Raw genomic sequence first — 12,150 nt, forward strand, 5'->3', positions numbered from 1 at the left:
CAGTCTGAGTCTTGAACATCTCGAGTTGCTCACGCACACCGTTTTCCAGCTCTTTCTTGTGAAAATACGCTTCACCTCTCTCCTCTTCTCTTGATATTTTTCCTGGCTGCCTGGTCGTACTATCGATCTTTAGATGGTGGTTTTTGATACCCATGTATAGATTTTTGCGGCAGTTTGAAAAGAGTGGGCTATTTTTGTCCACTACGCTTTCACATCATTAGGGCAAGGAGTGCCGTTTTTCAATATGTAGGTAAGTTAAAGGGAATAAGCTTGCGCTGCATGTTACGTTTGCAGCTTATCGACATCCATATTCCGTTCTGTGCTGTATTGCACTTTTATAGCAACATTAAGACGAGTTCTTACCTTGGCTGCTACCAGGAAATGGTCCGAATCTATGTTGCCTCCTCGAATCCATCGGATATGTAACAGACTGGAAGAGTGTATTTCGTCTATCACAAAATTATTGATATGGTTTCTGGATCGTGGTACACACGTGGCCTTGAGTATGTCGATGTTTGGAACTTGGTGTTGCTCACTACCATTATATTGCCGCTGCGACCATCCTCAACATGCTTTCGGATGTTAACTCATGAAAGTTGAACTTTCCGACCGTGGGATCAAAGATATTTCTCCTCCCAATTTTAGCATTTCAATCTCCTAGAACAATCTAAATGTCATTGCCAGGGCAGCGCCCTCTCTCTAGGCGCTCGTCTCTCTCTTCGGTTAGGGAATGGGCTCAGAGGAGACTGATGCTTAAGAATTTAGATACCACGTTTCGAAGTCTCCCATTTACTACAAATTCAATACCTAATTCATGATATCTACCGTTTAATGGTATCAACCTACACCTAAAGCGGTCCTTAAAATATTTGGGGAGGTAGTTAACTTTAGAGAGGTTTGTCTTTTTTTATAGTAGGATGCTTTTTAGTGGGGTGGGTTACTAACCCGGCGTTTTTATAGTTTTTATGGGTGAACCCGCGGCACATGTTATCTCACTACCGTTAATGGGTGTTAAAGGCAGTTCGCGAGGTGACGCTATAGGGAGGTCAGTTACACTTGAGAAAGAGGGACCAAAATAAATCCTGAGCTTTGTCATGTTAAAACCGGTCAGGGTCGATTCTTGGCATCTTCCAACCCCTTCGCTGATTGGAGATTTATATTTTTTCTAGTAGGTCTTCAAGTATTTGAGATCTTTTTGGTAGTGGCTTTGAGCTACAGATAGTTCTTCAAGTTCTAAAGGCAAGAAGAGCTAGAATGGCACGAAAGTTGTAGATGTTTGGGATCTGCTTAAACTTTACAAAAGGGATCTCACTTCTCTAAGTGGAGTGACAGAAGAGAACATACACAAATAAGTATTCGATATTCGGAGATTTAGTTCACCCATGCAGCTAATCTTCCATGGCAACGCGAAGAACGTGATCCAGCACGATCCTCTCACTTCGAAAATTTGCTGCAGTCGAACTACAACTCCTGTTATTTAGCTGGAATTCACGCTTTTTGTAGCACACCACTTTTTGGGACGACATCTTAAAGCTTATAACAAAGCATCTTGCAATGCCTGCGTTATCATCCTCCCAAGGACTATCTGTCCAGTTTTCGGAACAATCATGTAACTCTGAGTTGGTAGGCGTGGACACAGTCGCCTCCACTGTCCTCTTCCGCATCAATGTTTCAATATGCTTTTGTCGTTCTTAGTTAAGGTTAAATAAAACCCAAAATAAATTCTCTCTGCCATGTTGAATCCAATCAGATCCGACCTTTATTACATACTTCTATAATAATATCAAACCTTTTTTTATGGATCTTCTTACTTGTTTATTTTTGCAGTTATCATTTCAACACCGATTTAGCACGACAAGCTCACAGCCAAAAGGTATCTTTGCGCCGAACATCTCTAGAAAGTTTATGCCCACCCAGAGAGGCACCAACATGTATGCCGGCCTCAGAGAGATATCGCACACATGACGGTACATGCAATAATAAAAGACGGCCACGTTGGGGTGCCGCCCAAATGCCCTTCAGTCGTTTTCTACCTCCCGAATATGGCGATGGAGTAGATTCAGTGCGAAAGTCTGTTAACGGCGGAACTTTGTCTTCTTCACGCTTCGTAAGTTTGTTGGTACATGGAGCTCGGGATGGTGAAGCACCATTGACATTAATGTTAGCCCAATGGGGTCAACTGCTGGATCATGATCTAACTTCTACAGCTCAGCCAAGGTAATTTTTGTGAATTATAAATCATTGCCAATTCTACTTGAATACTTGGGTCCTCTATTGTTTTTTTTTTTAGGTCCATCAATGGTTCCGTGCCAAGTTGTTGTGGCAGCAAAGATTTTCATCCTTCCTGTTTTCCCATTAAAGTACCACTGGATGATCCATGGTTGTCTTCACTAAAAGTTCGTTGCTTGGAATTTTTACGTTCTGCACCGGCACAGCGCCGTGATTGCATCCTTTCGTGGCGTGAACAAACCAATCAGGCTACCTCCTACATTGATGCCTCTCCCATCTACTCGAACAGTGTCAAATCCTCGGATAATGCCAGAATATTTCGTAATGGTCTGTTGGTGTTTGGACGTGGTAATCCCAATGACGATGTTTGCCAAAGGGGAGCAATTGCCACCAATTGTATAAGGGCTGGTGATGGTCGCAGTGGTGAACAACCGGGCCTACTGGCTCTGCATCATGTCTGGGTTGGCGAACACAATCACATTGCCATGCGTTTAAGTGAAATGAATTTGCATTGGAGTGATGAGAAAATTTATCAGGAGACCAGACGCATTATTGGTGCCATGTTCCAGCACATTACGTATAGGGAGTTTTTGCCCATTATTTTGGGCAGAGAAGTGGTTAAATTGTTTGATTTGGAACTACTGAATTCGGGGTACTATGAGGGTTATGATCCCAAAACAAATCCGGGTGTGGCCAATGCCTTTGCAGCGGCGGCGTTTCGTTTTGGTCATTCATTGGTGCAGAACTCCTATATGCGCTGTGATCGCTTCCACAATGTCTTGAGTAACAGTAAGTGTGATGATGGAGGACATAACTGGAATTCAGATGGGATAAAGGTCCTTGATTTTTTATTGCAGATGTTAGTTTACACGAGGAGTTCCAGAGAGGTGATATTGGCTCGGTGGGTTCTTTGCATCGTCTTATTCGTGGCATGGCCAACCAAAGGGCTTTACAGAGGGATGAATTCATTACACCTGAACTTACCAATCATTTGTTCCAGACACCAGGTGAGTCCTCCAAATTCTAGCAACAAAAACAAAATTGCTAATTGTGTCATTCACTTTCAGGCTTTCCCTTTGGTTTGGATTTGGCAGCCATTAATATACAACGTGGTCGTGATCATGGTATTCCACCCTATACCCATTGGCGTGTTCCCTGTGGCCTCTCACCCATCAACACCTGGGAGGAATTTGCCAATGTTGTGGGTCCCGAATCGGCCAGACGCATTAGCCATGCCTATCAAAATGTCCATGACATTGATCTCTTTGTGGGTGGCATTGCCGAGAGACCCGTGGTAGGTGGTCTGGTGGGACCAACCTTTGCCTGTATCATTGCCCAACAGTTCAGTAACTCTCGCAAAGGCGATCGGTTTTGGTATGAAAATGGTGGCTTCGAAAGTTCCTTCACCCCAGCACAATTACATTCGATTCGTAGAGTTACTTTGGCTTCGGTGCTTTGTCGCACTGTGGGTGGAGGCACATTCCAGCCACACATTTTCCTTCCTCCCAATATGCCGCAAAATGAACGTTTACCCTGTGGAGTAGGTCCTTTGGCAGAATTTGATTTGGAACCCTGGTTAGAACAAGATCCATTTGCAGCTCCACCAAAACCAGCAGCCCTACAATTGGAGACGCCCAGACCAATACAAGTGAATACACCAGCTCCAATACAAGTGATTACACAAGCTCCGCCAAGACCACCACCACCAGCAAAACTGCCTTTGCAATTGCCACAACCACCATTGCCTCCACCAGCACAACCACCTTCCATGCCACCTTCAATAACACCCATGCCCACAACATTCCAACCTCCAGTATTGGATCGCATATTTGAAATTGTACAGGGTGAACTTCAAAGTAATTCACCTATACCGGAGGACTTTTTAGTCAACCACAAAGTGGGTTTTCTTAATCCACAATCTTCCGCAACCAGGCACCCTGCCTTTGTGTCACCGACCAGTTCTGGAAGCACCATGGCACAACGCTTTAAAAATTCAACCAAAGTCAGTGATAAATTGGATTTAAAACGCAAGGGAGGATCAACGGGACATGTTACGAAGCAAAAACCAATACCTGGAGTCAATAATAAATTGGATAAAAACAACCGGAAAGGATCTCATCGCCATGGTTCGGTACAAACGACAACCAGAAGAACCATTATTGTTAACAACATTCCCATAGAGTTGCGTCATGCAGCACCAAACGATACAATCCAGAGTGATGACAAAGTGGAATCACGTTCAGAAGAAGTGAGATCTGGTGAAAATTTGACCACTGTTATGGGAGCAGTGGAAAATTCCAATGATGAAAATGATAAGTTGGAGTCCAGAAGTGATGATTCTGGCTCATTACACCATGAGAAGACGGAATCACGTAATCGATTTGAAAAGAATGAGGAGAGGCAAGAAAATCTAACATTAACAAACGAGAAAACTTTGGAGAACGATCATGAGATGGATACCAAAGGATCTGCTGGCAAAATGGAGAATCAACGCCATGATAATCCATCGGTTATAACTTCAAATACATTGCAGGAGAACTCAAATGAAGATGTTAAATTAGAATCTCGTTCATCAGTGGACATAACAACTCTTGACCACAACACCAACGAGGATGACAAATTCCCTGGCACAAATTCTCTAGGTCCGAATATAAATACAGACGACAAAATAGGTTCTTCAGTTAAAAAAAATGAAGTCGAAGAGTTACCTTCCCTTGTTGAAGGCAGGAACATTTTCAATAATGAACTTGATCTACAAGGTAGATCCAACGATCTTGACTCAGGCGAAAGCATAGTACATAGTGAGGGGATTCAGTTGAGAAATACAATAGAAGACTCAGATAACCAAATTGCTAAAAAGAATACCGAAAACGTTTCTTCGGTAGGGGATTCGAATCATTATAACATTGAACCAACCACAGACGAGGCAGATAGGACACATGAAATTAAGACCGACATTGAGATGTTAGACAAACCAATTTCTCCCGAAACAGGAACGAATACTCAGGCCACCTATACTGAGACTGAAGCAGAGGAAGGAAATAAAGATTTGGGTGAACAATCGATAATTAACTCCATTGATCGCATCGATCATGACAGTTCCCTACCTCTCCAAGACCCCGATATTGATCCTATGGAGAATTCTCCTTCCACCGAACACGTAAGAGTTCAGCGAAAATTAAATTTACCCACCACCACGGATAAAGCAAAAGAAAAACTTAAATTCGCGACACTTCAAGGCGCAATCAAGGCCAATAACAGCCAAATCTTATCGAATAGGACTACCACAACAAAACTGCCCAAACCTTTGCGCAATGTTGAACTGAGGCAATATCAAAAGAGGCCGACTTATTCCAAACCGCCTCACAAGGTAGTTGTGGACTCGGCCAATGGTGATAATCAATACGAAATTGAAATCAATATTCGACAGACTAACAAAAGTCCCAATCCCTTCGAAAGCACCATAGTCGACGACACCACGAACTACAAGGCTAAACCATATGATCGTTACACCAGTCATTTTGGAGCTTTTCCCAGTACTACACCCTTGTATGGATCCTATCAGACGCCACCACCAGCCCCAATATCTCCTCCGTTGGCCAACAATCAAAGAACCAAACCACCCACAATAATATTTCTCAATGAACATGATGAACATGCTCTAGCCGGCTTAACCACCAAACAGCCTGGATTTGTTCACAGTATTGTGGGTTGGAATTCAGGTGGACCCAGACCACTGCCTTCAACGGAATTTGAACCTAATGACAGGCCAGCCTATGAAGGCGTGTTGTCACGACCAATTTCGTCAGCAAACTATCCAAATAAAAGACCGGCTTCAGCAACAAGCTTTAGCCAGGCCCAATTAAGTGGTGGTCTTGTACAAGCATCTAGCCAGGCAACAAGCAACGGCCCATATGGTAGCATAACTGGCTTTGCAAGTGCCAACGGGGCTGATAGTACTTTCAGTTTCAATATAAGACCCAAACCGGACAAAACGCAAATTAATCGACCCACCATTGATGGTTTGAGTAGTTATGGTCTTGCTGCAGCCCCCGCTGCTCGGCCATGGTACAGTGATAAACCCGATATTGGTGGACAAAACCCCTACGAGGTTCCCCATAGGGAAAGTATACCAAGCCCATTCTCCACTTCAAACTCCCAAACTTATTACATTCGTAAAAAGAAACGACCCCAACTAAAAGAAGATTTGTCCTACTATGAAGAATCACAATTGGGAGATTATGGCTACTTAAGTCGAACACGTAACCCCATGCCGAATATAACAGCCTACGAAGACGCAGATCAGGTGGATGAAGGTGAATATGAATTTGAAGACTATGGAAGCTCGCCATTGTTAAGGAAATTCAACAGAGATGGTTACCTAAGGCCTGAACTAATGCTGGAGAGCTTCAATAAGAGTTTACCAGCTGAATTGCCTGCTAAGCCTACCGCTGTCAACTTCACGTTGGACGACAATTATGTCTTGCCCGTCATGAACAGCACAGAAGATATACCCCGAGATGAGCTGCAAGGCTATACTTATGCAGTTTCTACCGATTTTCCAGACTCTGAAAGTAAACAACTAAATAATAACATTTTTGCCGAAGATTTGGAGGAGAGTGAAGAAGATTCTACCGATGACGGCACTATGGACAATGATGAAATCCCTACAGTATTTGATTTGCCACAGAAGCGATTGAACATTTTAAAACAACATAAGGAGAAAATTGCATTTGCACCGATTACCGTGTTAACCAAACCTGAAAGGTAAGTATAATGACGTTTACATTAGAACTTGTTGTCGGGTCAACATTCTTTATGAGGTTTTTTTTGAAGTCTACGCAATGGATTTGACCTCTAAAATTCAGTGGATTTATTAAATCCGGTTATATGTAAACGTATTATATAAAAGACACTTGGTCTGTTCCAGAACTGCAATAATCTACTAATTTTCACTATTTTTTCGATCACATAAAGGAATAATTATTATCGTAGTAAACATTTTTAGATTCTTGCAGGTTCTGGAACAGATATATTGAGATCCTTAAAAATGCAAACCATGATAATAAAAAATTGAGTAAGCTAATTACTTCTTCATCCCGGTCCACACTACCGTGAATTTCGTGAAATTAGGAGTTCTTAGACCGAATGGACCGGGACTATGGAATCCGAATTAGAAACGCATACTTTCATGCAACTTTTTAATGAAATTAAAAATAATAAGAGCGATTTTATTGAAATTTTGATTTACTTAAGTACTTAGGATGAGACGCGAATAGTATTAGTTGTACAAAATGGTATTAAGATCAAAGATGTAGTTAATAGTACTATTTACAACATATGTACATGGTTGCATTTTTAGCTGTTAAATTCAAATATTTAAGCATATGTTTCGTAACATTAATTGAGTTAGTGAAAACGTATACGTAAAGTATTAAAATAAAATATCTTCATAAGTCGATGGTCAGACTAGCACGATTTCAACATGGCGACGTCAAGTTTATAGGCGAGGGCTATGAAGTAGTGAAACTTCTTGTTGTTCGTTGCAAGATTTTTTCTTCCATTTTTATTTTCTCAAGCAAACGTTAAGAACAAAGCAAGCATAAAAAGATTTAATAAAAACATTAAATTAATGAAATAGTGAAAATTTAACTATGTATTAATATTAATTTAATTATAAATGTTAATTATTTTGTGCTGTTTTTAGTTTATTTATGTTTGTTTTGTTTTTATTGGTATGAGAAACACAACAAACGCGAATGGTAAAATAAAGAGGACACGAAAAAATCTGAAATTTCACGTTAACGTGTGTGGACACTAACGAAACTTGAAAAGAAATTTTAACGAAATTGGTTTCAAGAAACCTTGCTAGTCTGGCCATCGACTAAGATAAATTCTAATAATAAAAGTTGATCCGCTTCAAATACATTATTTTTATCGATATTTACTTTTATCGATCATATAGTACGTTTTTGTATATCTAAACGTATTAAAAAGTGCGTTAATAATCCAAATTATATTTTTAATTTCAGGCCTGATAATTGGGTAATATATGAATCGAAGAAGGAAAAGGAACCATTACCACCACAACTACCCGATTTAAATATGGACAGTTCACCCTCGGCGGAAATACCAAAACCCATACGTGAAAATATTTGGCTATCATTGGCGAAAGTGAAAAGGAAGCGAATTAATTCCTCCCATCAAGCTGATAACGTTACAGTAATATCTTTAAAGGAATCAAGTGACGTTATGAATAGTACAGATACGATTCAAAGTACCGAAGAACCAACACCGATCACCACCACTACTTTGACACTTTTAGAAGAATCTACTCCAACGGAAAATAATGATGAGAATACTACAGACATCTCAACCACGACCCTAAATGGAATTGATGATAAAAATGAAAGTGTTTAAATCCACATAATTGGGATAGACTGTAATTTAAAATACGTAGCTCTTATCCGAGTTATTTTTTGTGATCTATTTATTATTTTTTTTAAGTAGTTTTTCATTTCTGATTCTCTTTTTTTATTTATTCCTCTTACTTGATATAGTATTTGTGTGCACCATGGTACAATACATAAGGTGAAGCGATAAAGCCAGCTGATTTCATACGATCTGTCAAATTCATTGTTATTAGCTCTGTTCCAGAACTAAAAAGTTTTTAAAATTTTTACCACTTTTACACATTTTGCGTTCCCGTACACAAAATTTATATGAAAATCGTTTACGACTTTTACCACTTTATAAAGTACAGGAACAGGCCAATAGTGAATCAATTGAAAACATATACAAAAATTTGGACAGCTTGAAGGACTTTTAATTAACCCTCCGTTGAACACCTAGGTTTGGTCAGACGCTTTTATATACAGTCAAAAAAGGTCTGGCCAGACCCAGGTGTCCAACGGAGGTTTAAAAAGTCTTGTTATTATAGTTACTAGTTCACCTTATTTATTGCATCGTGATGTGCACGTATGCATTGTTTGGCAGGAATGTTCTCTTCATACCTTTTTTTGAATTTTCCGGGATTTAGTAAAATATAACTTTAATACAATGCCTTCGATATTACATGGATTATATTAGTATTTCAAAATTATTATTTATAAATATATTTATTTTCTTATGTTAAGTATTTAATAAAACGCTATTAACAATTAAACATTTTGTCGTTACTTGTATTTTTTAACTTGTTTTTGAAATCAAAGAAGCACATATTCATTAGGGTTTTAATTATTTCAGCTTATATAGCTTCTAAAAGCGGTTTTACAGTGTGCGGCACGTTGTTCGGACTTAGAAGAGGTTACATATTATTGATATGAATAAGCCTTTATGGGAAATAATGTTTTCTGTATGATATATTTTTCCTCAAAAAGTATATATCCCTAATATACATCGAACATAGAAATAAATATATAAAATGTCGTATGGAATTTGACACTAACGTTACAGCCCAGTTCAGTCTGGGTATTGCTTTTACCTTATATTGTTCTAACATGCATATTAGACTGCAATTATAAGGGAGTAATAGGTTAACTAAGGGCCGTTCTTATATGTTATCTTTAAAGTGAATTCTTGTTATCCCTTACTTTAAGAAAAGTAAGGAATAAAGTTCGCATTACCAGGGATTTGTTATTACATCTTCCATTTAACATTAACGTTATGGTATATAAAAATATGGCAATATCGAGCCAAAAACCAGTATTCTTTAAGTTTATTCAAATATGATTGGTTGATTTGAATTTACTGATAATTTTTTCTTGCTTTTGGTGCAGCATACTCTCGGGCACAGTTTAAATTTTAATTTATCCGACACTTATTCTTAAAGTAAACTTGTAAGAATAATAAACGGGTTATCTGTCCGATACCGGCCAAAATTTAACTCATGGTAGAATGATAAAAGGTAGTCCCATCTCAAAAATTTAGGGAAATACAACTCTGTATGTCTGTACAGGAGCGTGTCAAATACAGAACAACAATAATATTGCATGACATTTCATAACAAAAACAAAAATATAGTTTGTTTATATTTTGAAATACATATAATACATCTGTACGTACTTTTTTCATGAAAATAAAAAAGAAAACAACCGAAACAAATAATTTTTCATATTTTTGCAGGGTTAAACATCACCGGATATGGAGAAGAAATGCTGAAAGATGGGTTACGAAGCCTTAGACCCTTAATAGCAACTATTAACAATGATAATTCAATGTAGAATATATGTATCATGAACATTAATTCAGAGGATAGTAAGAATGGAATACATCATCAATGAAAGGCACAAAATGATTTTCTCTTTCAAAACCCTATTTTGGAACAGGCAATGCAGAGAATGTTAATTCAAAAACGGGATTTATATAACGACAACAGCTGAATAACTCACTTTCCTTGAAATAATGATAAACATGTTCCCATCAAAATCTCTTCAAGAAGTTCATGTTTATTACCCTGTTTGTTATTAACACACTTGCGGTACCTTCGTCAGAAAAGTTAAACAAAATTTCACTAAAATAAATCTCTAAGTAAGCAAACGATTTGGTATATACTTTTCACATTGTAATATTTATACCAGACGTAGATAACGATTCAATATGGCCTATATCGGACCATTCTTTGGCGTACCTTTCACACAATATTTCAAAATTTTTCGCAACGTGCATTTAAGGACATGCGTCAAACTGTTTTGAGATGTTTACAGCAGGTAGTTTTCGCGGCTTATTGTACGACGGTGCAATGGAATGGAATAACCGATTTGGTCGTCCCACCCACAGTACCTCCCCCACAAAAGATACAAATGTATACCTTTTACAGATAACATGTACCCTCAGCCTTTAGGCTTAAAGTTTGACTGGAACGCACAATAACTATTCAACGCAGTACCTGATTTCGTCAAAATTTTGTACAGCTTTTATTTGTTCGAAGACACCAAATCAGTCCACGTTTTGGCATAGTTCCCCCTTAACGGTAACTTCGGATTCTAGGTATTTTGAAGATTTTAGCCACATCCGAATTAGTTGTAAATTGAGTTGGGAAAATAGTCCATATTAGGTTTGCTTCTTTTATTTATGTCATAGTCAGAAAAGCAGACTGTCACGTCCACAAAATCATTCTTGAGATTATGCATCAATATCATCCCGAAACTGTGTAAATCTACAATTTATTGTTTCAAATGGAATATATTTATTTTTATTATAAAATCAGATTCCTCATCATTCATCATAATAATTTCACCACTGCAAATATTTGATGTTTGTCTTCCTGAGACGACAATTGGAGTACCGCTCGACAATAAGCACTTCCGCTTAGTAAAATTGTCCTCGCAAATGAATTCCAACCCTATTGATTCCACAAAATTTCGACCATGTTCTCACATTTAGGAACATTGATAACTTAACTATTTTGTCACAATTCGTTTTGTTGGATAAACTCATTAAACTATTCTATATTTCTTTATTTTATTTATTTTATAATGACAAATGTCGGTATGTATGTGTTGGCATATACATACAATGTTTACCATGTCAAACAACATCAGTTTGACAATGAATGAACTTCAAATTCAAAATTTGAAAAAAAAATTAATCAGATGTTAGCATGAAATAATAGGCCGTTTATATATAACAAGGTTAACCCAGTGGGTCTGGGTTTCAAATGTCATTTCCATTGTATATACTTCAAACAAATCCTCATAAAGAAGGTTAACCCTGCAAAAAACTATAATATAAACGCCGTATTACCTTTCTTCTTATACCATGATTTAACTACAGAAAGGATGTAATAACGGGCCTAAGCTTATGTTTACATTTACGAAATCCACTCGATTTCTATTGTCAATTCCATTGCTCAAACGTCAAATGAAATCCAATCGATTTCAGATGAGTTTTCATTTGACGTATACGCAAAGGAATTGACAG

General features: G+C 38.2%; 1 protein-coding gene across 2 annotated transcripts in view; it reads left to right on the forward strand.

The window, feature by feature from the left end:
* LOC141391515 (uncharacterized) overlaps positions 1 to 9,389 on the forward strand; it is a 51,114-nt gene extending 41,725 nt beyond the window's left edge. Inside the window, exons 4-8 of one of the 2 annotated variants that reach the window (XM_073964394.1) lie at positions 1,828 to 2,217; positions 2,291 to 3,018; positions 3,087 to 3,236; positions 3,297 to 6,996; positions 8,262 to 9,389. In XM_073964394.1, coding sequence (XP_073820495.1) covers positions 1,828 to 2,217; positions 2,291 to 3,018; positions 3,087 to 3,236; positions 3,297 to 6,996; positions 8,262 to 8,649 — 5,356 coding nt within the window. In that variant the 3' untranslated portion in view covers positions 8,650 to 9,389. The remainder of the gene's footprint in view (positions 1 to 1,827; positions 2,218 to 2,290; positions 3,019 to 3,086; positions 3,237 to 3,296; positions 6,997 to 8,261) is intronic. The other variant, XM_073964395.1, reaches the window with a different exon arrangement.
* The last annotated feature ends 2,761 nt before the right edge of the window (positions 9,390 to 12,150 follow it).

Source organism: Musca autumnalis, unplaced genomic scaffold (genome assembly GCF_047663935.1).
Source record: "Musca autumnalis isolate F117 unplaced genomic scaffold, ASM4766393v1 scaffold_1, whole genome shotgun sequence".
Taxonomy (NCBI): domain Eukaryota; kingdom Metazoa; phylum Arthropoda; class Insecta; order Diptera; family Muscidae; genus Musca; species Musca autumnalis.